The sequence below is a fragment of the Marmota flaviventris genome, chromosome 5, assembly GCF_047511675.1.
Source record: "Marmota flaviventris isolate mMarFla1 chromosome 5, mMarFla1.hap1, whole genome shotgun sequence".
NCBI lineage: Eukaryota > Metazoa > Chordata > Mammalia > Rodentia > Sciuridae > Marmota > Marmota flaviventris.
The window spans coordinates 98,490,175-98,517,331 of NC_092502.1; the positions used below are offsets into that span (position 1 = coordinate 98,490,175).

The 27,157-nt window shown below is 35.2% G+C and overlaps 1 protein-coding gene across 2 annotated transcripts in view; it reads left to right on the plus strand.

Moving 5' to 3' along the window:
• Positions 1 to 27,157, plus strand: part of Edil3 (EGF like repeats and discoidin domains 3) — a 397,607-nt gene that overhangs the window by 178,988 nt on the left and 191,462 nt on the right. For both annotated transcript variants that reach the window (XM_027927824.3, XM_027927826.3), the window contains one exon: positions 3,092 to 3,220. In XM_027927824.3, the coding sequence (XP_027783625.1) occupies positions 3,092 to 3,220 (129 nt within the window). The remainder of the gene's footprint in view (positions 1 to 3,091; positions 3,221 to 27,157) is intronic.

Here is a 27,157-nt window from a genome sequence, read left to right on the forward strand (position 1 = left end):
CTGGGTTTTCAGCACAATTTACACATTTTAGCAAAGGAAGCAAATGATTCAAATTCCTCTCAAGCTAATCATTGGTCTTGCACTTTCTTCTCTGTCTCCAATATTGGCAATGCATCACTTTAAGGGCAGAGGTTAGATAATTTATCTGTGATATGTACTGAATGGCACAAAACTGCCTACTTAAATAAATATACAGATTTTTCAAAAATAAATTTTATTATGTATAGTTAAGGTTTACAACATGATGTTATAATACATAGAGATAATAAAATGTTTTATCATAATAAAGTATACTAACGTAACTATCATCTCACGTAAATTCTTTTTTAGCAAGTAGCTAAAACATACTTGACCGAAATTTCTAATATAACTTATTAATTTTAGTATTTTTGCTAATTCTCTAGACTTGGTCATTCTTTGTAATTAAGATGGGACAGCTGGGGGTGGGGAATGACAGCTCCCTTGATTTCTATTTATTTTTTTTTATAATCCAGCCATGTTGTTTCCTAGTCTAACTGTACCTTTGTTAGACTCTAGAGCCATTGAACTTCACACAAGTTAAAACTGAAAGGAATGGATCATCAAAGATACTTTCAGATATAAAGCTGCTGGCCGAAGGAATACAATCATGAAGTTTTGCTCCAGTGGCAGGGCAATGTCACTCAACTCCTAAGGACTTGCTACCTGTTGTTGAAGTCCTATTGTATTGCTTAAAATTATAATAATAAATTTCATTTCCTTTCCAAAGTTCCAAAAAGGACTTTGACCCATGTCATGACATGCAACTAAATCAGTCAAGGTCACTCCAGGTGAATGTGAATTGGGCTGGCTACTAAATAACCACACAGAAACAGAAAGTAACTATTTTGGGGTTCAGAGATGGCTCCTCTACCTCAGCTCTCACAAGGAAGGCCAGAGAGGCAGGCAAAAGAGAGAGCAAGTATATCCCAAATCCCAGTTTTATTTGGGGAGAGCTGTTCAATAGAACATTTTATTCTAATAGGGCCAAGGGTCAGGTTTTAGAGGGTAGAGTCTTGCTTGGTGATGTCTTCTTGTCAGCAGTTTGACTGTCATCTTGAAAAGTGATACCCATCTCAGATGCTGTGTGGGGATCATAGGCAGAGCGAGTGAAAAGGACACATACATCACATAGTCCAGTCAGAGCAGCAACGTTAGTCCAGTTCCCTCATATACTCAAATGTGCATAGCTCACATACACAGCTCATGGCTGGCTCTCGACAGACCCATATTCAAGTAGCCATTCACTTTTGCACTCCTTGACTAGTCCTCCCTGTTGGGACCTCTTGTGTCCAACCCTGTGCCTTCCTTCCTGTCTCAATTGAAAGCATTATCTCCTTTTCTCAGTGCATCTTCCTTAGGACTCTGGAATCCACTTTTCATTCATAGACACTTAGTTTTATTTTTTTTTTCATGTTTTATTAGTACATTATAGTTATACATAGTAGCGGAGTTCATTTTGACATATCATACATTCATGATTCCATATAATTTGCTCTGTTTCAGTGTCCAGTACTTCCTTTCCCTCCTTCTCATCCTATTCTCCTTCTTCTGCTCTTCTGGTCTTCTTCTATTTATTTGTTGTTTTGAAATTGATGCTTTATAGATATACATAAAGGTAAAATTCACCAGTATATTTATATATGTACTCTCCTTTGCTAATATGTACACCTTAACTTTATTTTCTCTTTTTTCCATATATTTTTATTGATGCATTACAACCATACATAATATTGGGATTGTCTTCATGCATTCATGCATACACATGATATTTTTTCTCACTTTGAAATGTGCTCTAGTCTCCATAGTTAAAAAAAAAAGAAAAAAAAAGTAGGAAAAAAAAAACAGCATTGTTTTTGTTGTTTGGTCTTTCTTTATCTCACAGAGAGAATTTTTCTTTCCTCAACTAGACTCTACCCTTCCTCAAAATCTCGAGTCTGGATTCTGTCATCAAATAATATTCTCCAGAAAGCAGACTATAATACAGAATAAGTAGAAAAAAATTCTCAGGGAGAATGTTTGTAATGGACAAAGGGTAAAGACAGCAAGAGTAGGTAGGTTAAGTACTCAGACGGTGACATTCCCTGACATTTCTGAAGAAAGAAAAAGGAAAGAAAGAGCTTTGCATAGAAAAACCCTTAGACTCCCAGGGTTCAAAGAAAATCTCAGATTCACTAGTGGAGCACTCCAGAGTACAAAACGTGCACTTGAAGGGTCTTCAGTTAGCGGGACTGGCCCAGCTTGACATGCCCCATGGTGCTCAGCCATTGACTAAGGAGTGTGACCTGGAATGAACGCTACTGTAGCAGATCCTACTGTTCAGTACCTGGCTGCTGTCAACTAACCACACTGCTGGCAGTCTGGTTCTCTCCAAGGGAGATCTGAGCACAACCTCGTCACTTGCCACAGGTATTGGTCACTCTGTTGAAGTTCCTTTCTGAAAGCTCATAAGTGACGATCAGACTCTTTTCTCCAAAGGTGCAACTTTTGGTTAGCTGCCCCTTTTAGGTTGGCAAGAAACATGCTTTTCCAGAGGCATGTTCTACCTTAAATTCAAAAATAGCCTATAAAATTTTTCTTGGTCTCTGTGGTTACAGTCATATGCTACAACAGAGGACAAAAACTCTTCAGTGTTCATAACTTCAAAAAATTACTATTTGATATTAATTTTTAAATATGCAAAAGCTATTCTACAATTCAGATGCCTTGAAAATTAACTTAGTGCTATATTTTTTGAGTTCTTAATATGTGATAAACACTTTCATTGATATTTTGTATGTACCTGAACTCTCTTCATTGGTAACAGAACTCATTGAAATAAATATTATTAATATTAATATTTAACACAAGAGTAAATTGAGGCAACAGAGAAAATAAATAAATTTCAAGGTGACATGGACTAAAATATGGTAAAACCAGAATTCCAACCCAGGTCTTCAGAGTTTACACAACCAGTACATTTTCTGTATATTAATATCTAAAGTACTTTTTCTATAAAATTGTTAATTGCAAAATGTTGATCTACTTTTAAGCATATGCATCATGCGGCAATATATATTTTTCTGTCTTTCAGGTCCCTGCATTCCTAATCCGTGCCATAATGGAGGAACCTGTGAAATAAGTGAAGCATACAGAGGGGACACTTTCATAGGCTATGTTTGTAAATGTCCCCGAGGATTTAATGGGATTCACTGTCAGCACAGTAAGTTATTTCTAGTCATTTTGCTTTTATTATTATTGATCTAAAGTGTACAAGTCATTACCATTCTTTGTTTGTGGTAGAATCATAGATTCTTTGAGCAGTTTGAGCAGCAAAGAGCCCTTGCACTTGGCTGTGCTGCTTCTCTCCCACTGAATACACCAGGTCCTCAGCTGAGGACTTGACTATGTTGCAGTCCTTCCAGGGATGTGGGGGGTTTGTAATATCCTGGTTTGCCCTTTTCATCATTGTTCAACCATAATTGCAAAATATTCCTGTTCCTGTCAAACTGATATTTGTCTCCCTTTCACATTTGCATTAAAGCTACATTCTTCAAGCTTCCCAGAATTATCCTGGTGATTAAGTTTAGAGATGATACCCAGAAAAGAGCACTGTCCACTCTGCCCTATCTGCAAGATAGGGCTCTCCTTCTTTCTTATTGTCATTTTAGCATGTAAATCTTTGAAAAGTCAACAAGCCTGTCATCTGCACTTCTTTCTTTTATCTCTAATCTTATTTATCCTGGAAATTTCATCAAAATAAATTCATCTGTGATGATTTCTTCTTAGAAGCAGAACTGAACAAAAATGTCAAATGAGTGGTGTGGACTCCAAATTACCACAGGATCCCAGCAGGCAAGCTGTCAGGGAAAGTTTTTATAGGGGTGTCACATGCAAGCTGAGTATTGAAGAAGGGACAGGATATTGATTAGAGGGAGGAGAAAAGCATGTGGTAGGAAGAGTAGAGAGGGATTATGTGAGCCATGAATATATCAGAGCGACAGTTAAGTGATGGTTTTAAAAATAAGTAAGGCAAATCTGGATATGTCAGCCAGAGCCCGAGTTCCAGCCAACAGCATCAAGCATAGTGCCCCCAAACCTGAAACTTTAGGAGCACCTTGTACTTTTCTGGACATTTCCCATGTCCAAGAGTTTGTAGAATTTCTGAAGATGGGAGCCCAGCATCCCAGGTGCCTAGATATTCACTTAATCCAATGAGAAGAATATTGGCAATCCTTAATCACAATGCCTTGAGATACAGTGTCAGGGCAGTGCCCAGAGGAGACAATCTGGCCACCTCCCTCAATTCAGTTCAGAGTAGCCTGTACACATACACACGAAGACCCACCTGGAACCAGATTTTCACAATGGACTGTTGTCTGGTGTTCAGACATGGGCCTTAAATGTAAGGTCAAATTATTCTGATTTCCTTTTTTAGAAACTGAGAGTATATACAAGCAGATTCTTACTGTTAGAAGAAATCCTTAGAGTTTGGAAGGATTATATTTGGAAGGCATGTATAGACCCCTAATGTCATATGTATTCCACATTAATTCGTTCTTTTTCCCCAACCTACTGTTGAAGGCAGCATGATGTTAGGGCCTGCCCTTAAGCCAGAGATTGGAAAACTCAAAATCTTAGTTCTGACGAATAATATTTATACAGTGATACAAAATTATTTTCATTATCTCTAGGCCTAAATTTCTTCATTTTGAGAAGTTCCATTTCATTTCAGTTGTTTTTAAGAAGCACTTAGAAGTTCCATCAAACATATCAAGTCAGCCAGGTGTGGTGGCAAATGCCTATAATCCCAACACCTCAGAAGGCTTAGGCAGGAGGATCATGAGTTCAAAGTCACTCTCAGCCACTTAATGATGCCCTAAGCAACTCAGAAAAAAAAATCAAGCCATCTTTTGTATGTCCCAGTCTTTTGCCTTATACCCTTGCATCACACTGAAAATTCATTAAATTTCAAAGCTTATTTTGGAGACCAAATAACTGCTCCCCTTACTGCACCTGACCCCTTCCCCAAGACCTTAAATTCATTTTAGGCATTGCAGTGGAAAACCTGAGGCTGAGAGATTCAATTCAGAACTAAAATTTTATTGTCAAATCACCTGCCTCTATTCTGTAGATTGCATCATTATTAGTTGTAAGAGTCAATGGAAGGAAGAAGACTAGATTTGGATTTGGAATCAGAAGTCTGGATTTGAGACCTGACATTTAAAGTTATTGGATAAGTGACCTTGAGCTAGTCATTTGACCATTCTGTGACCAAAGACACATAAATTGAGGAATTGAACTAGAAATAGATGACCTTTGGTTCACATGAGCCAGGAAAATATTATGACTAAATGGGTTGCTTACTCACTGTACAAAGGTTATCAAGCCTTCCTCTTTATAGATGAAATTGAAAAGGATTATATATTGGGGAAGCAGATTTAGAAGTGCTGGTAGCTCTGGAAATCTTTTTGTAGGAGAAACAGAAATACAACTCTTTAATCTCTTGCAAGAACTGCTATGTGTTTGGGTTTGTTTTTCACACTGGTAACAGTTTCATGACCGAGATATTCTCTAGAGCCTTGCTACTCAGAATGTCCCTAGGAGATTTTTAGAAATGCAGATTATCAAGCATCACCTCAAGTCAACTGAATCAGAATCTGCACTCCATAACAATCCCCAGGTGACTCTTGCACATCGGAAAGTTTGAGAACTACTATACAAAGTTTTGAATAGCTAAGTATGATCATATCCTACACTGATAGCAACTGTTGAATTCAGTTGCATAAAATAGATGAGAGCAAAATGTTTAAGGTTTTTGAAAGGCAAAACTTCATTGAAAGTTACTAAAAATTAAAGATGTATTAATTTAATATAAATATTTCATTTGGAAAAAGAATAGAAAAAAAATCCTGCAGATAGCCATTGGGGGAATGCTTACTAAATCAGTTCTATGTGATAGAATATTCACTAAATATTCTAGAATATAGTTAGACACTTAATTAAGTTTTATGATACCCAGTGATGAATATACAGGTAATCATTTCAGTTTAACAACTATGTTATCAATGTTTTACAAATTAGGAAAATTATTTCCATAATTAATATCTACATATGCTTTTTGGATTTTTTAATGGTATAAGTTTTATTTTAGTGTAAAGTTTATAGAAAAACTGAGCATGAAATATAGTGTTCCCATCCAGCTTTCTTTCACATCCATACAGTTTCCCCTAGCATTAACATATTGAACTGGTGCAATACATTTATTACAATTGTAAGCAAGTATTAATACAACATTATTAACTAAAGCCCATAATTTACATTAGGTTGATTTCTTTTATATTTTATAATTACCTGAGATTTTAAAAATAGATAAGCTCAGGTGTTCTCCATTGTAGAATCACACAAAATAGGTTCATTGACATAAAACCCCCGTATTCTATCCATTTATACTTTCCTTCCCCTGCCCCAACCTTTGACAGCCATTGATCTTTCACTGTCTCTATAGTTTTGCCTTTTCCAGAAACTCATATAATTAGAATCCCCCAGAATGTAACCTTTTCACATTGATTGCTTTCACTGAACAATATGCATTTAAGGTCCCTCCTTATCTTTCTAGGACTTTGGTAGCTCATTAGTTTTTACACTTAAACAATATTTCATTATATGGTTTTATCACAATTTACTCACCATTTGTAGGGTACCTTGGTTACTTTCAAATTTTGGAAATGATAAATAAAGCTTCTATAAATATTCACATGCAAGGTTTTATGTGAACATAAGTCTTCAATTTATTTGGGTAAATACCTAGGAGAGCAATATCTGAGAAGGTACCTTCAGTTTTATAAGAGACTGCCAAAATGCCTCCTATGGGGACTGTACCATTTTACCTGCTTGCTGGCAATTAATGAGAGTCCCTGTTTTTCAACATACTCATCAACATTAGTCATAATAAAAATAGCATGAGATTATAACTCTATAATAATTTTAAAATAATCATTAGGGATCTCATATAGATTTATCAAATTGTATTTGTTTTGAAAATGCTATAGAATAATTTGAAACACACATACACACTGTATGCATGTATATAAATTAAGGATATACATTGTAGAATAAATTGAGCACCAAAATGGTCCAGAGGTTAAGATTTGAAAGGCATTTGTAAGCAGGCAGCTTTCTACTGGGAGCTGCATTTGGGGCATGCTAGAAGTAATCATATTGTCTTCGTTGCCTAGTAACAACTCTAATGCCTTAGAGAAGGACTATTGCTTCATTCCCAGGACTCTGCCTGTCTTCCCACTGCAGACTCTATGCATTCTTCCCTCCCAGTCAGTGCACAACTTCACAGCCATTATTTCCTTCAAGAACAAATTGTCATTTTCTATTTTATGGTGAAGAATAGCTGGTCTAGGAGCCCACCAAGTCCTATAAGCAAAAGGAATGGTTTAAAGAAGTGGTCCATGTGATCAGATTGGCTCAGGAAAGATAAAATTCTCACTAGCCCTTTTCCTCATTGTAAAAGGTGGTCAGGAAAATACTGTAAATCAGTTTGGTCTTAGATTTATGTTATTGATTAATGGATTCATACATTCAACAAATAAAAATCTACTGGGGCCTTGAATTTTTTCACTTGTGTAAATTACATGTTCCACTTTTCTTAGAATTAGATAATGATATTTGCTGTTTCAATAATCATTGTTAATAGGATTAATTGCATATTTGGCAATTTTGTGTTTTCTCCGATACGTTATACTTGTTAAATATGAAGACTCATAGTCTACCTAAGCCATGTTGAATTGGAATCTTTGGTCAATGCCTTGGATTTAATGCTTTAGGATTTAAAAATACCCATATGATCTTGAGGTACACTAAACTTAAGGACCACTGGCTTAACGACTGACCATTAACCTTAAGTATCTTAATTATACTGGAGGAGGCATAATATAAGGGGCAGGATTCTGAATAAGACCTGGATTTTGATGCAGCTCTATCTTGATCTATAGATGAAGGGTCAGCTGGCATTTAATGCTTCTGTGCTACAGGTTTCTCATTCAATGATTCAATGCAATAGACATTTACTGGGAGCTTACTGTGTTGTATGCTCAAAATAACATGTCTGCAAAAACTGGAGTTAATAGCCCTTTACCCTGCTCGCTTAAAAAATGTTCATTAGAGTCACATGAGGTGTTTCAGAACATACTTTACAAAATTGGAAGAATTAGGTATGCCTGATGGTCTAATGTTTTACAATCTAATACTGATTCCTATTGATTGTGAATTTTTCTTTCCTTTAAAAATGTTTTAATTTTTAAGAAAAAAAAAATCTGTATTGTGGGATAAAGAGAACTTTATGCTTTTCTATAAAAATTTTTCTTAACATCCTAATTAAAGATAATTCTTATTATTTTTAAATCAATTTTTAATAATTTTTATCTTCCTGGCTTCTTTAATTTAGCTTTTTCACTACAGAGTCCATTTGTCCTAACAAAGAATTCACTTCCAAATTTTGTAAAAACTTTTACCTGGAGTTATTACTTACACATGCAAACTATATAACTCCATTGGTTAAATAAATATCTCTAAGAAGACTTTAAAAATAGACTTGCTTCCAACCCCAAAAGCTGAGGTCGAGATTTGAAATATTCCTGCTCACTGATGACTTTGCAGGTCAGTGTGAGGCCCCTTAAGTATATAAACCAGAGGTCCTGGAACTCACTAAACATTGAATCATGTGGAAGTCCAAATAAATACACAGATTTCTTTTGTTCATCCACAGAGATTCCAGTTTAATAGACTTAGTTTTGGACCCAGGTGTATTTAACAAGTCCCCCAGTAAAAGTGACACAAATGTTCCTAGAACTCTGGTTCTCAACCTTGGCTGCACATTACAACTGCCTGGGGACCTATAAAAAACAGCAATGGCTGACTTCTACCCCAGAGTCTGTTTTTTAATTGGTCCAGGGTGTGGTTTAGGCATTAGGGGTTTTAAAACCTCCCCTGATGATTCTAATGTGCAACCAAAGCTGGAAATCAGTGTTCTAGAACCATCTTGTGAGGAATTGCAGTATCTAAACCCAATAAGCAGAGATACACTCAAAGGGAAACTAAATTTAGTATACTTAATTAAAAGCTCACACAGAATGAGCTTCTCAAAACCTTATTGAATTGTGACATTTAACCTTTGTTAAAAATCATGCAAATCATCTTACAGAAAGAATTCCTAACTAAGTGAAAGAATCAAGACAGAAGAAGTTGTTAGCTTATTCTTCTTATAATTCATCATTATTTAATCTATCTATATTAGCCAGAGTTCCAAAACATTTTTATTTTCTTCTTTTCCTTTTTTGGCTAGAGGCCAACAAAGAACATGGTCTTGGACAACATAGATAATAGATATTTGCACAGAAACACTACTCAAATATGTAAACAAACTCTGATATTGATAAAACTCATATTTTAAAATGGCTATTTTAGATAATAGTAAAAACATTTTTATCCTTTTACTTATTAAAAGAAACCTGGTTGTTCCAAAATAATAAACTTTGAACAGAAATATCTTTTAAAAAATTTGCCACAAGATTATACTCATTAAGAGAGCATATTTATACTAATACGCCTGAGCTTCCAGAATGGGTTCACTCATGGTTTATGAAGATTCTCTGAAGGAACACAAATAAAACCACAAAAGCAGTTTTTAAAAATAATGTGATTAATCTGAATTTACACAGTCTCCCAGTGATGTTAACATTGATTTCCTGATCACCATTGCTCTTTGCTGCTACCTTCCGAACTTCCATGTAGCTCACATGGGACCTCATTCTTTCCTAGAGTATCCCCCAGCCACATCAGGAAATTATATATTCACACATTTAGAAAGTATTTATTGAGAACTTGCTTTTTGGCGAATATGTGTCATGTACTTAGCTCTGCCATTGACCCCTCCTGGAACAAACTGCTCAGGGGCAAGCTACTCTGTCCCCAGCTAATGATTACCTCACCAGCTAAAATGTACATGGTCTGAAGAAGCAGCAGGAGTCTAGTCATTTTAGCCACATTGGGTCCTACTGTGTTCCTTGGTGTTGGCTATTTTCAGAACATCACAAATCTCTTTATGAACTCAAACTTCTTGCTGGGGCTGCTCTATCATTCAGGGCTCAAGCAGATGCCCCAGGCTTGTTAGGGTCAGAAGGCAACCTGTCTATACCTCTTATCCCTATATCTATCATCTTCCCCCAAAGCTATTTTGCAGACTCATTTCTCCTTAGTTCTGAAAGCGTCTGTGCACACAAGGCTAAATCTCTTTATGGATCTGAAGCCTATTTATCCAGTAGGTATGGATTAATGCCTACTTTGAACCAAGCAATGTTCTATATGCTGATTACAGCACTGAACCAAAACAACCAAATCCCTGCTGTTTCAGGGCTTTTATTCTAATGGGAAAAAAATTATAATAAAAAATAGCAACACTTGCTTTACCATAAAGTCAAGCAATTAAACTCCTGGGCACTTATCTCAGAAAACTAAAAGTTTAAGTTCACCCAAATACCTGTTCAAGGATGTCCATAACAGTTTTATTAGTAATAGCTTAAAACTGGAATTGACCTAGATGTCCTTCAACAGGTAATTGGTTAAGCAAACTTTGGTACATGCATACCTGTTACTCAAAATAGAAAGGAAGGGGCTATTTATCGATCCTTATAAAATCTTAGATAAATCTCCAGGAAATCAGCTGAGTGAAAAGAAAAAAAGTCAATTTCATGAGGCTGTATACTAAATACTTCACTTCTATAACATTTTTGAGATGACCAAGTTTTAGAAATGGAGAATATTCTAGTGGATTCCAGATATTACAGAAAGGGAGGAAGGTGAGTGTGGTTTATGAAAGGGCAACATGAGGTATCTTTGTGGTGCTGAAACTGTTCAGCATACTGCTATGATAGATTCACAAGTGTATGCACATGATAAAATTGTATAGAACTAATTACATATGCAAATAAGTAAAACTCTTTACATCTGTGTAATATTGGCATATTTTTAATAATGTCAATAATATTTTGGTTATACTTTTATTATTCACTTTTGCAAAAACTGGCAAAGTGTACATGGATCTCTTTGTATTATTCTTTATAATGAATATGAGTATGTAACTAATGAAAATTTTAATTAAAAAACATAAGGCATTAATATGTAATATCTAGTATCCATGTGTGTTTATCAGTGTTAGAGTCTGTAAACAAGTCAGGATGGCACCTGGCATTTTGCCAGAGAAATGTTAGGGTCTGTAAAGAAGTATCAGGATGGAACATGGAATTCAGGGGTATTATTTTGTAACATGGCCAAAGAAGTTTCCTCATACCTCAAATTGACATTTGAGGCTCAGGAAGCCTATCAGGGAGCAAAACACTATTGCACCCTAATCTAATTAAAAGTTTTTTGAGAATTTTAAGGCACCATATACATCTTTAAATTAGTCATTGCTGTGAGGAGGTTTCAGTCATTTTTAAGGTACATCTTAAATTAGAATACTTCTTTTTTTTTGTTTATAGTAGCATCATTTATTTAATTAATTTATTTATTTATTTTTAATTTTTTTTATTGGTTGTTCAAAACATTACAAAGCTCTTGACATATCATATTTCATACAGTAGATTCAAGTGGATTATGAACTCCCATTTTTACCCCAAATACAGATTGCAAAATCACATCGGTTACACATCCACATTTTTACATAATGCCATATTAGTAACTGTTGTATTCTGCTACCTTTCCTATCCTCTACTATCCACCCTCCCCTCCCCTCCCATCTTCTCTCTCTACCCCATCTACTGTAATTCATTTCTCTCCTTTTTTTTCCCATTCCCCTCACAACCTCTTATATGTAATTTTGTATAACAATGAGGGTCTCCTTCCATTTCCATGCAATTTCCCTTTTCTCTCCCTTTCCCTCCCACCTCATGTCTCTGTTTAATGTTAATCTTTTCCTCCTGCTCTTCCTCCCTGCTCTGTTCTTAGTTGCTCTCATTATATCAAAGAAGACATTTGGCATTTGTTTTTTAGGGATTGGCTAGCTTCACTTAGCAAAATCTGCTCTAATGCCATCCATTTCCCTGCAAATTCCATGATTTTGTCATTTTTTAGTGCTGTGTAATACTGTGTCTGATAGAAGAAAAAGTTGGCTCCGATTTACATATTGTGGGGTCAGACTCCAAATTCCTTAACAGGACACCCATAACACAAGAGTTAATAACAAGAATCAACAAATGGGACTTACTTAAACTAAAAAGTTTTTTCTCAGCAAGAGAAACAATAAGAGAGGTAAATAGGGAGCCTACATCATGGGAACAAATTTTTACTCCTCACACTTCAGATAGAGCCCTAATATCCAGAGTATACAAAGAACTCAAAAAATTAGACAATAAGATAACAAATAACCCAATCAAAAAATGGGCCAAGGACCTGAATAGACACTTCTCAGAGGAGGACATACAATCAATCAGCAAGTACATGAAAAAATGCTCACCATCTCTAGCAGTCAGAGAAATGCAAATCAAAACCACCCTAAGATACCATCTCACTCCAGTTAGATTGGCAGCCATTATGAAGTCAAACAACAACAAGTGCTGGCGAGGATGTGGGGAAAAGGGTACACTTGTACATTGCTGGTGGGACTGCAAATTGGTGCAGCCAATTTGGAAAGCAGTATGGAGATTCCTGGGAAAGCTGGGAATGGAACCACCATTTGACCCAGCTATTGCCCTTCTCGGACTATTCCCTGAAGACCTTAAAAGAGCGTACTACAGGGATACTGCCACATCGATGTTCATAGCAGCACAGTTCACAATAGCAAGACTGTGGAACCAACCCAGATGCCCTTCAATAGATGAATGGATAAAAAAAAATGTGGCATTTATACACAATGGAGTATTACGCAGCACTAGAATACTTCTAATGTAAAATTTACCAAACTGACCACCCGAAAAAACCCATTTAGTGGTAAAGTAACTACTTCTGCCATTTTTTAAATAAGTTACTAGTTTATTTAGATAATGAAGGTGTGATTATTAACACAATTGAAAACTGAAATGCAAGGGACCTGAACCTTGATTCCTTGTATGCTCTTAACAAGTCATATGAACTTGAACAAAGAGCTGATTGAAGCCCTGTTTTCCTTGTCTTCCAAATATAAGTAACTGGGCCATTCTCCCAGTTAGGTTCTAGTTAATTATGCCAAGGCAATTTAAAATATATGAAAGTGTTTTGTATAATTAGAAATTCTGTATTTTCATAAATTTATTATTTTTTCTATTATTGATTTTCAAAATACTTTAATCATGGCAGAAGAAATTGACATTAAAATAAACACTAATTTTTATCTCACCTAATTATATGGCATAAAGGATAGGAACATCAGATGCCTCAATTTAAAAAGTAATATCTTCTAGCTGGGTACAGTGGCACATGCCTGTAATCACATCTACTTGGGAAGCTGTGTCTGAAGGAATACAAGTTTACTATTAGCCTGAGCAACTTAGGGAGTCCCTGTCTCAAAATAAAAAATAAAATGGGCTGGGGAAGAATTAATTAGTAAAGCACCCCTATGGTCTCTTCCAGTACCCCCCCCCCCACACACACACGTACACAAATTAGAAGCAGATGAAAATATAAAGAAAATGTGCTATATATACACAATGGAGTTATAATCAGTTGTGAAGAAGAATGAAATTATGGCATATGCTGTTAAATGAATGGAACTAGAGAACATAATGCTAAGTGAAAGAAGCCAGGCTACAAAAAGTTTAGGGATGAATGTTTTCTCTTATATGCAGAAGGAAGACCTACATAAGGAAAAAAAGTATTTTTGTTGCTATTGTCTTTCTCAGAGTCTATTACCATGTAGCATAAAATGTTATCAGATAATACATTAATGGACTTAACTGTTTACCAGACTGATGATTCATTCATTCATTCATTTATCAAATATTTATGAGCTGGGTACTATGTGTGTAGGGGAACCCTTGAAAATACAAGGGCAACCAGTGGAGTACAGGAAGAGGGTAGAGAGGAAGGAGAGAGGGACAGAAAAGGGAGGAACAGGGAAATGAAATTGACCAAATCATGTCTGTTCCTTTCCATTGCTCTTGACCTTACCTCCTGATGCTTGTACTGTAGTCACTCTGTTCCCTTGCTGTCCTCAAACATACTGAGCCTGATATCAGTCTGGCTTACACACAGACACACACACCTTGCACACACACACACAGACACACACACCTTGTACACACACACACACACACACACACCATAGTATGTACTCATTTTCTTCTTAGATCTTGGCTCAAGTGATAAATTTCCAGAGGTACCTTTTCTGACTGCTTCAAATGAAATGGAGTTCTGTAACACCTTCTTCACTTTGCTTTCCCTTCTTCTACCTTCCGTTATTTTAGAATTTCTCACCTGCTGCCGCATAATACATTTATTTCTTACTGTTTTTTTTTCCCTCTGTAGAAAATAAGCTTCCTTTCTATAGCTGAGACTTTTTTCATTTATGTTTTGCTATATTCAAAATGATTAAAAGTACCCAGCTCATAAATATTTGATAAATAAATGAATGAATGAATCATCAGTCTGGTAAACAGTAAATCCATTAATGTATCATCTAATAACATTTTACCTTCCATGGTAATAGACTCTGAGAAAGACAAAAACAACAAAAATACTTTTAAGAAATAATATGTGCCTTTAAGAGCTTATGAAATTAATGTAGAATAAAATAGTAGTGCACCTAAGGGGCCAAATGAGTTTGGGAACAGTGTATATTGCCTTTCTTCTTCTGGAGATAGTCAGTGTTAATTGGCTTATTGACGGTTCTTAGGAGTAACAGGAGTACTCCAGTTGATAACGAATTATAGGTAAGTAATTGTTGGATAATTTTGAAAATGAGTTTAATATCATTTAACTTAATTACCTAAAAGAGATAGAAGTGGGAGTGGTGTGGAAATCTCAGAGGGAGAGCTCAATCATTATATAAAGAAGAAAGGACAGAAAACAAAATTGAGACATAGACATGAAAAGTTGAGGGAGTTATTGTTAAAGGAGTGGTTAGCATGTTGGAGGCAGAGGTGAGACTAAAGGCTAATGAAGGGTTTCTTTGTATCAGCACAAATGCATGTCTTATTACAAATTCACACTAGGAGGAAGAATCACCCACACATAACGTAACTACAGCATCCAGTCAGTGCTGACGGCTGTCCCCAGTGATAGTGACTATGTTGACGTGTTAATATTGCCCTTTGTGAAGCAACTTCCTTTGTCTGAGAGAAGAAGGAGCAATGAGCAATGCTTTCCATCAAGATGATCTACACATCCTATGCCACTCTTGCTGCTCGACTCTGTTCCATCATGTGTGGTGTACAGTCAGCATACTGTTTTTCTTGGAGTCACTTTTCTTTGTATACCCTCAGTCCACTTTCACCTGCCTTTTCCCAGTTGTGTATGCCTGGAAGCTGCATCTCCACAGAGTGAACTGAGGGCTCCTGTGAGCTGCATTCTTGCAGCCAGGCGGTAAATCCTTCAAGAGCAATATTGTAAGTCAGGACTAGCGGCACCTAAGAGGGGCATGCAGCAGAGGAGCTACACTTCTGAACCCACAGTCGCATGTGGAAGGTAAACACCGGAGGTGATTCTTCCTCATATCAGACAGCTCTGAATATATCCCCTTCTCACAGCTGTGCTGAGTATGTAGTTGTTTTCTTTTTAGGACCCTATATGTCAGTTTAAGAAAGGTGTACAGGAAACATTCAATGTGAGCATCTTGCAACTGTCCAGTCATGTATATTTTAAATCATGAAATCTATGTCCTTTGCATTTTTCATAGCAAGAGGCATAGTTAGAGGCACCAGATGAATCTCATATTCTGAACCTCATGTCTTACTAAAATCTATCACTGACCCAACTTTCCAAGTTTATTTCCACATCTCCCTTTGTATATAAAATGCTTCACCCATGTATGCCACTTTCCATGCCCCCTCCACACTCTGTGATTCCCCAGGTACTGCTTTTGATTTTGTGCTTTTTGTGCTAGTAAAGCCCTTTCTCTTCTTCTCTTGTATAATGTCAGATTCAGATCATCCATGAACACGTCTACTCTTCCCACTCATCATCAGGCAAAAAGAATCTCCTAATTTCTACCTTACACAACACTTATTCATTTCCTTCTAACTTGTATTGTATTTATTTGTATATTTCTCATCACCCCAGGTAGCTTAAAGGCAATTTCTACCTGAATCATATTTGAGGCATGATCATAACCTAGAATTGTGGTTTGTGCATAGTAGGTAATGAAAATATATTTGACAAATTAATGAGTAGTAGGGCTTAGTAAATACTTGCTTATTATTTGACTACTAAAATAGAAATCTAGAAAAAAATGGTGAACTACATGGAAATCTTTGCAATTTTCTGGTCTCTTGGACCAGACCTCTAGGCTTGCTTGCCCTTACTGAACAGGTTATATGGCTGTTTTACATACAAAATGATCCCTTATGTTCAGCAAGGTTTCTGTCACATGGTCAATGTACTATAAATATTTGTTGAGTGAATCAATGTGAGGGTATCTGTTATCTGGATTCTATTTTTTCATTTTTACTAAATATAAGGTAGCACATTGTATTACCTCTTTGTCAATATGACAAAATACCTGAGACTTAAAAGAGAAAATATTTATCTAGCTCATGGTTTCAGAGGTTTTCGTTCTCTGAAACCAACTGGATCCATTGCTATAGACTGCAACGAGACAGAACATTATGGTGGAAGGGTGTGGTGTTGGAAAGTTGCTCAGCTCATGGTAGCTTTCAGCAAGCATGGAGAGAGGAAGGGGGCAGGCACAAGATATAGTCCCCATGGAGAGGAGCCCAACAATCCCTTCAGTTATGAATCCCTCGGTGGATTAAATCAGTTCTTGAGATAAGAGTCTTCATTATCTACTCACTTCCCCAAAGCCCACCTTTGAACATTGCTACACTAGGGAGCAAGCTTCCAACACATGAACCTTTGGAGATAATTCCAAATATAACCATAATGACACACATATTTATCAACTTTAAAGTACAGGAATATTCCATGTTATTAGGAATGAGACCTATAAAAGCTATTTTGTCTGGCATAAAAAAGCTTAATATTAAAATCTAATAAGTATCCTGTCCTAGGTTCCTATAGCTTCCATTTTAATCTGCAGTTTTTGATGTCTGTTTTTATTTTTGAGTATTTTAATATGTAGGGATTTTACTTCAAACTCTTTCAACTGATTTGTTGAAAAACATAGTATACATCAAAAATAAATAAATATTCCCAATTCTTCCCAGTTGGCTCTGAATTGATTATGATAGCAAAGCAAGGTATGCAGAGTAGTAAAGTTATGTCTCTATGGCTAGCTGCAGAAGTCCCAGGCAGCCTTTATAGAGGCAGGAAATTATTCCAAGTTTCTAAGGAGCTACATGTAAAATAGTCACCATATTTGAAGGGAGTAAGCAATGGAATCTATTTTGAAGTTGATGAGGTATTATTTTGATGACAGTATGGATGATATTTTTCAATATGGATAATCAATTTTAAAAAATTGTTTTTAGTTGTAGATGGAGACAATACCTTTATTTATTTATTTTATGTGGTGCTAAAGATCGAACCCAGGGCCTTACATATGCTAGGCAAGCACTTTACCACTGAGCCAACAACCTCAGCTCCAATAATCATTTTTTCTTGTATCTTCATCTAAGTAAAGCCCAATGAAATGTGAATACACACACACACACACACATATACACACATGTATATATTATGTATTTGTGTAATTTAACATGTGCATTTCTTTTCCTATAAATGATGACACACATTCCAATCAATTTTGCCCTAAATTCTATAAATGAATTGACTCAGGATGGCTTATTTTAATGTTTAGTTATAGTGGCTAATCTGATTAGATAGGTTCCTGGACTAATGATGCCTTTTTAAAAATTTATGAAGCCATCTATGATATATAGTATATATTTCCACTGCTAGTCTTCTATACTAAAAACTAAACAAACACACACTTGCCTTTTTTCCTTGAAATAGCTTAATTCTTAATAATAGGTCATAAATTTTAATTTGTCTCTGAGAGTTTTAGAAGTAAAACTTATTTAAAATTCTCTTGAGTGCACTCTTGTAAGAGTGTAGAGGATATTTTTATCTGAGAACATAGTATTTTTCTTTTCTCTTCAGAGTAGTTGAATTGAAGAAAAATATTTATTGCCACTTATCTATCTGCTATAGTTTATGGCCTGCCATTCTCAAATGGCACAGAGAGTATATTTAAAATGAACCTCCTGGTCATTTTCTGTTTCTTGGGGACTTTGGACATGATGTGGTTTTGTCATTTGACAGTAGAGGCATTCTTTGAAGTTCACATTTCTTGCCCAACTTTTCTCAAAACAAATTCGAGGGCTTTGATGGATTTTGAAAGCAAACCATCTTGTTTTCTCCAAATATTTTATTTAAACTATGATTGATGTTAAGTACATAATTAGCAATAAAGGGAAAATAAGATGGCAAAGAGTTCAGAATGAAATTTAAAAACTGAGTTTTCCTTTTGTTATTTATTATGATTTCTTGTGGTCAATTACATATAGACTGGTGATTAAATGCCTACCTAGATACACAAGAAGCTGTGGCTGATACAGAGCAAGGACAGGAAAAGGTTCAGGGACAGGGCTGAAGTTCTAGAATGTAGCAAGAAAATAATGTGGATGGATTTTCTGTGGGCCATGTGGGACTCTCAAAACCAAGCAGCTATATTATCTTAGGAGGGATGGGCTCCAAAAGGATAGTGCATGGTGGATGTACGGGGTGTCCCAAAAGAGTGGCCCATGAGTGAAGACAGATACAGATGAGGAATTCCCAGAGCTAAAATGGCATTCAAGAATCTTCAAACTTGCTTCCAGGAGAAGAAAAGCACACAGTTGTATATCTTCTTAATCCAAGGGGTTACCAATACTATCTTTCAACCCAACCACCAAGCAAGATCTTTCATTTCATCTACTCTGATATAGAACACATCAAAATACTGCTATTGTCTTGAAGAGGACTAGATGGGTTTAAAAGAGTGAGTCCATAACTTCCTTCCCAGTTTCTTCCTAAGTTACTCCCTGGAGGGAACTCTGCCCTGAGTCTCACATTGGAGACTTTTCTTTGGCTTCCTCTAGCATCATCCCTTCTATGGGGCTAGGCGTTTGCAGGTATAGGGGGTCATACTCATTTAGAGATCTGTGGTCTCTTCTAGACAATGCTCAAGGAATTCCTGATGCCAGAATATTCTGCTCAAACAATGCTGAAAATAGGTCCAGGTCCTACATGGGCCTCTTCTCCATGTCTGTCCTCCACGGATGACCATGACATTAGTGTCTACAATGCTCATCTTGGTGACAAAACCTGGGGCTGCAGTTTTCTGTATGGAGGAGGCAGAGCTTAGATATTTGGGTTGGAGTATGTTTAAAGAAGTGTGAGATGAGAATTTTTTCTCCCACAGTCCCCACTTTATTTTATGGAACCCTGAGATGTCTGAGAGTTCTGAATTTGAACCCAGACTTCCATATGTTTGGAAATGTTTTAAATATTTGTTCATCTTATTTGTAACTTTTAATTATGTAGATTTGTAAGATGGCTGCTATTTTCACCCAGATCTGCCCCTCTTAGGAGAGAACCTACTTCTGCTTCTGGCCCACTTCATTTCCCCTGTTCAGCAGGCCTGAGTTGAGGAGGAGAAGATCCAAACTAGAAATCACGGATTTCTACATGCCCAAGACAGGACTTGTTTTAGTGTGTGAGATACATGCAAATGTTTATTAACTGTAACTCAGATAAAGGTATTTTTCTTACCTAAAAGTAACAAGAAAAACCAGGAAAGTTGTTTCAAGACTTGATTCAGTATCAGAAAGAAACAAATATCTAATCTTAGGTGAAAGATTTTTGTTTTGATTTAAGTCTTATAGACTGAGAAAATCTAGTTCACAAAGAATACAGTGTTCATTATGTTTGCTCTGGTGATTCATTTTCTTATAGGCATCCTGTGATCCTGTGATCTTACATCTATCCAAGATATCTGGACCTGAGAAAAGAATTAGTCGTAAAAAAATCCCCAGGCTTTACAAAGGCAGTCATCCTGAAGCTAGACTAGGAAATGTCTCCTTTACCCTTACCTTACATCAGGAGTATTTCCTTAGATCTAAGATTGAAATATGGAATATGCAATTCTATCAACCATTAATTATTATCTGAGAACTGTAAGTAACTGAGCTTCATTTTATGTTCAAAGTAAATAGGACATATTTTAAATCTCTACATCATTTCCCTAGACACTTTACTTATAGAGCTATAGTGTTTCCATGATGGGCTGCATGTGTTACAGGAGAGTGTAAGAGACAGGACTATGAGAGGAAGAAAATAAGAGGACTTACTTTTATGTTTTTGAATTGTTAAAAATTAGATACACTAAGTGAGAAGTTATTTAATCACATGAAGGATGCACCTAGTCTGGATTACCTGTCAAAATATAACAGTGCACAGGTGCTGAGGATAGAGCAGGAGTTCCACAAAGCAGAACACTCCGGGCACAATGTGGCAGTTATATTATCTATTTATAATAAAATGTACCCTCTCCAAATCCACAAATGGCTTAAAAATTCTGCACAGAAATGTCAAGTTGAAGAAAATACCAATAATGCAAGCAAAGAAGAAAATGGAAGCTAGTATTTCTTCTATTATGAGCTAAACAAAATGTTATGAGACAAAGTGTGTCAAACTAATTGTTTCCAATAAGAAATTGGCTCCTCATATTGAAACTTTCAATATGATATATAGTATGCTGATATATATTATTGATTTGCATTTCCTATATACATTCAGTGATGCATCCAATATATTAGCAGTCTTTTATGTAATACTCATATAGTTTATAACTACTTAACTATATATTTATTAGAAGTGCATATCATAATTAAGATTATAGAGATGTATGCACAAGTGTTTTGTGGGCATGACTAGTGGGACCTAGAAGGCATTTAGAGTTTTTGAAAGAAAAGATGTACTTACAATATAGAAACTGATTTAAGCTTGAAATTGTAAAAGTAACCAATAAACAGATGTTTTATTATATTTATATTAACCATTTTCCTCTGCTTCTATCTAACCCTAAAGACACTATTTTTTACCTACAAAGTTGCAGTCTACTTATGATTATTGAAACAGCATAAAGATAAAGATTCAATCAAAGGGATATTTGAAGCCCTTGGAAAATTATCTATGGCTGTGACTTTGCCCTTACTCTCCTAATAGTAATTTAAGATGAGTTAATTCAAAAATTCACTATTTATTTAAAATAAATACCTAGCTGACTTTCAACATTTTTATTAATGGAAATTTCTACCCATTAGTTTGTATTGCAGAATGGCAGAAAGTAAATCTCTGGAGATGCCTGTGGCCAAAATGTTTCCACTTGGTTTCATGTACAGGCAATGAGGATATCATTAAAACATAATAAAAATGTACATTGTTTCATTTTATTGTTCTGTTTGTTCCTTTTTTTATAGGCACCACAGGGAATGATTTTATGGATTTTGTAATAAATGAGTTTGGGGGGAACATAAAAAAATAGAAATCTGAAGGAGTATGATTATTAGATCAATACCCTATATGTTGAGAATGGAACTGAAATGTAAAAGCGTGGAATTATGAAAGTGAATCCCCTAACCTGAAAGTTCCAAAAATAAAGGTAAATGAGATAATTCATCACAAATACAATTTTTTTTTAGTGAGAATTTTTGTAAGCATCTTAGAGGATTTCAAGACATTAAATGAAAGATTTTTATATGTTCTTCTATTTTTTAACTATTCAATTTCCCCCTGCAATTGAGGGATAGAAATATATCTTGTACATGCTGGAAACACTTTAAAAATATGCTTCAGTAATGCATGTGTATCTCTGCTGAGGTTCTGAATGCCCTTTCCATTCCCAGGTATTCTATTTTGTAGCATAATCCAGGGAAAGTGTCTGTAAAATAAAAGTAGACATATTTAGATATGTATGTCTATTTTGCTAGTGGTAATTGGATAAACTATTTTCCCATTATTCACTATAATTTCTTTTAGTGCAGATATTATTCTTTAAAGTCTCAGAGCAGTGTTCACTTGCAGAGTTAAGAAGTACATTGTAAGACCCTGAAGATTGCCTATTTTTGTGAATTGCTAGATGAGAGTGGTGAAATGAGAATGCCAAAATGTTACTTGACTCTGTCCAATATAATTGATAAATTTAAAAACCAGTCAGATTTCAATTTACTTTTATTTTCCATCATTAGGACATCTGGTTTTATAAACGTTTTCTTTTATGTCTTTCCTCATATTCATTGAAGCTTGTTGTGCCTAACAGTTTTGTCTGTATGCTGTTCTAATGCTTTAATTGTATGCAGCATGCTGCTTTGTTATAGAAACACTTCTTTGTTCAGTAATATATTCTAGCTATCATTGTCTAGAAATTTTCAGAACATCCCCTTTCATTGGAAACAAAATATTCAATGTTCTAAGGCTGAAGTATTGCTATATTTTAATTATCTCTTGAATATTTATGCATTTAGTAAATTATGCATTTAGCTTTCTATATGATCTTATTTTTAAATTCATAATACATCGTTATAAGAAGTAATTACAAGGGAAAAGCAAATTTGCCATAAAGTATTCAGAAAGATTAAAAATCCTCATCACTTTATTCTCCATCATTCTCTCCATAGACTTTTTACAAAGATCAGACAGATTGGGAGCTCTATCATTATCAGGAACACTAAGTTCTGTGGGCACATGGTGGGCAGATTGAAAAGGGCCTAAAAATAGATTTCAAGAAAATATAGAACCAGAATTTATGTTTTTAAAAATTGATTTGCAAAAATGCCAAACATTATGTGTGTATAATTTACATTTTTTTAAAATTTGAAAAGTTTGGTTCTATATCCTATGACCCACTGCCAACCTTTCCTTCATCTTGTTTCTTTAGAAAAATTTGAATGTTATCTAATGGGCTTCTCATTTCACATCTGGAATATATGAAAGACTTTTACACAGTCAATGATGTGAGTAAATCCCCTGCTTCTTTTTAAAGAAAAAGCTAAAATATTATATAGAGATTTTTGTAACCTTTAAGGTGAAAATAAAGGTAAAAGAAATACTCTTTAAACAAAATGAAAGATATAATCTCTGATATTTTTAAGAAACTATTTTTCTTTTCTAATAATTTTTCTTAAAAAAATATGGATACTAACTTCTGGCATAAAAATTTTTGATTAATATGATACTGGAGAAGGAGGAAACTCCAGTATTTACTCTCTCCTTCTCATTCTGTCTACTATGTGCCAATGCTACTCTGGCCTGATGTCTCAAAAGCATATATACTAGAGAAAGATTTTTATCTAGTGGATGCCAAATATAAAACATAATAACTTCTCTTGATGCTTTCCTTAACAATCTTTAGGACCAAGATTATTGCTCTCACAGGAAATACACTCTTCTTAATTTTACTGAGCAGTCAGAAGAAATTGTTTGTTTGAGCTGGTAGCCTCCCTAGAGGGAATGTGGTAAGAGGTTGAATTTGAAGTCCTAAAAAAGGCTCTCCATTAGGAAACTTGGAATAAATAGTGAACATTTTAGTTTCATTGTTTGAAATGTTTGAAAATAGGATGAACAGTGGATTCTCTGTGTGTGTGTGTGTGTGTGTGTTATGTGTGTGTTTAATAAGCCAAATTGGACATATGTATTTTGATCTCTTTACCCTGAAAGCTCACTGAAGTGACAGTGAATTCTAAATAAAATAAAGATAATATAATATTTAATGATCTAAAATCAGTGAGAGAGACCTTTATCTCCCTGGATGAAGGAGTGTGGGAGACAATTACAAATAGAGAAGGCCACCCAGAGCCTACATCCTTGACACAGCAAAGTCTGAAATGGAGACAAGGCTGTTCTTCATATAGTAAAACAGGTCCTAGCTAAGTTCAGAGAAGAGACCTGATAGAAATCAGGTTAGTCAATTAAGAGCTTTCTTTAAATGGCTGCTGTGGTTGCCCCTTCTTTCCCTCTCTATGCCCTCTCCCCAAACAGCATAATTTTCACCATTAAAACTATAACAGTTCTGTCTAAAAAAAATTAAGAGTTTCCTAGGAATGAGCTTGGGTTCCAAATGTGGAATTTGAAAACACTAAGAGAATCTTCTCTTGCAAGATGGGATGAGCCTTGATATCTGCACTCTGCCTATGGGTCCTGGACTAAGCAGTGGCAGTCAATCTTCTCATGAAGGGGAGAAGCCTGTTGGTGAAAATAAACCCGTAAAAGTATTGAAGAAGAGAAATCATTTAAGAATATCTCTTAATCTCCTCTCTCATATATATAAGTAGACAGTTAAGCTTCATCAGACATTTAAGGTGAACTGCACAAAACAGAAAATCCAAAATGAATACATAAAATACTTGCTGCAAGAGGAATAATGTATGGTTCATGGAATAGAGAGACCTCATCAACACATCTTAATTATAAAGATAAAGAAAATAGGATATTTATATAACAAGAATATGCCACTTTGAAAAAGAGTTCATGAATATGAAAAATTGGATTGGAGGAATTTTTTAGTATAGTAAGAAGTAAAATTCAGAGACACCTTAAAAACTTAGATGGAAATATAAATAAATGGAAAATATGAGTTATATGCTTAATAAACAAGGGGTGTTGACTTAAGAAATTCCACACAGAACTATATTTTATTTATAAGAAAATAGAAAAATTGGAGGCAATAATAATTAAATCCTTGTGTAAATAAATAAATGAATGCAGACACAGTGAATGAGAAAAGACATTTTTAAACAAATTCTAAAGAATTCTGACATTTTCTCATAAATGGATGGATCTAGAGACTATCATGCTAAGTGAAATAAGCCAATCCCCCAAATCAAAGGTCTTCTGATATGTGGATACTAACATATAATAAGGAGTGGGTAAGACTAGAAGTTCAATGGATTAGACAGAGGGGAATGACGAGGGGCAGAATAGGAATAGGAAAGACAGTGGAATGAATCTGACATAAATTTTCTATGTCCATATATTAATATATCACAATGAATCTCCATATCATGTATAACTATAAGACTGGAATCCTAATTAGAATAAGTTATACTTCATGTTTGTATAAATGTATCAAATTCTACTTCTACTATCATGTCTCTCTAAAAAGAACAAATAATTTTTTTTAAAAAAGAAATCTGTATGTAGATAAAATCTCATAATCCCAAAGAAATGGATGCTATTGTTCCCCAGAGTAGAACATAATCAGTAAGACATATCTACATAGATAAGTAGATAAGATAGATAGGATTTTTTAGAGGAATTAGCTTACATGATTATAGGGAGGCTGCAAGTCCCATAGTCCGAAGGCTGGGGAACTTGGAGTCCTAATTTCCAAAGCACAAGAATAAAGGTCTCCCAGCTCCAGAGGGCAGAAAGAGAATTCACCATTCCTCTACTTTAGTGTCTTCCCCAGGCCCTCAAACAACTAGGTTTTGCTTTCCCACATTGAGAAGGGCTCTTCCTTACTCCATCTACTGTTAAAGTTCCAATTTCTTCTGGAAACCTGATCCCAGATATACTCAGAAATAATGATTTACCATTATCTGTTTATCTCTTAATCCATTCAAGTTGATACCATCACAAGATGAAACAGGTTAACTTGAAGCAAAAGCTATATTGGCTTCAAACATTCTAGGCAGCAATTGTGTGCACTAGAAGATAAAAAATAAATTTTTGTACGATTTACTTTCTGGGAATACATGAATTTGAACTTAAACTTCTATTAACAGGCGAACTTCATGCAAATGTGGTGGCAGTTTTTAAGACAAAGGCTCAAAATGACCTTTTCCTTGCCTTTTTCATGAAAATTACCTGAAAATGTCCTAAGACACATGAAAAGAGGATATAAGAAGAAGAAATCTAGAATCAATGAAGAGTAGAATAAACCCAGGGGAAAGAGAAAGACATCCCAGGATGTAGCTTACAGCTCAACTCAGAGCAAGAAGTCAAAGAGTTCAAGGCAACTCTTCCAGAGATTGTTAATGCACTTCAAATATGGAAAGATCATGATCACATGGTGCAGAAACATGTACTTCTCTCATTAAAAAAATAATAATTCGATGTTCCAGGAAAAGCAATAAAAACTGTATAAAGCCAAATATGTAAATGAGTCATAATTAAGAGAATACAATTAAGAAAATATGTCAAAAGAAAGTTCATTTGACTGTGATACTAGAATAACCTCAATAGTTTCGTACATTTTTGATGAAGAACAAGGACATTTTTAATACTTTATTCTACAATGAAGAATAATTTTTAAATCATAGTATGATAAGTATCCTTGTTTTTGCTAATGGTTTCAATCAGTTATAAACCCTACTATTGAAGAATCAATGTACAGATGATTTTATTGCTCAAATTCTTCACACCAACTTATGTCTACATTCTTTGTCATATAAGTTTGAAATTATCCTGTGAAGGAGGAATGCATTTCTTCACTCCTTGGCTTTGGGTTTGGAGATAGGTCATGATTTGGCCATTGAATGGAGCAAAAGACAATGAGTCACTTCTAAGCCGACTTAAGTCACCCATATTTCACTTGCTTGTTTGAACTTCTGTTATTGTCACATTGGAGGTACAAATGATAGTTGCTGCACCTTCAGCTTAGACCTCACAGATGATCCCACAGGGAGGAGACTTGAGCACAGACCTCAGGAGAACCAGCTTCTCTGTGAAGCACTAGTTTGCAGGCTACCACCCCCAATGACTCTCAGATGTCTGAGAAATAAATACACACATATTGTTGTAGTAAGAACGGAGGGTTTGTGATCGTAGCTTTAGTTAAGACTGACATACATTTATGAAACAGAATTTGTAAAAACACAAATGATAAATAGCAATACAACTTTAGAGGCAAGAAAGAAATGTGAAGGGTAGCATAGCAGATTTAATGTCTAAAGCTGATGAGCAAACAGTAAGTTTAAATATGTTATAGTATTTAAGGCTGGAAAGGAGATCAGTGCAAATA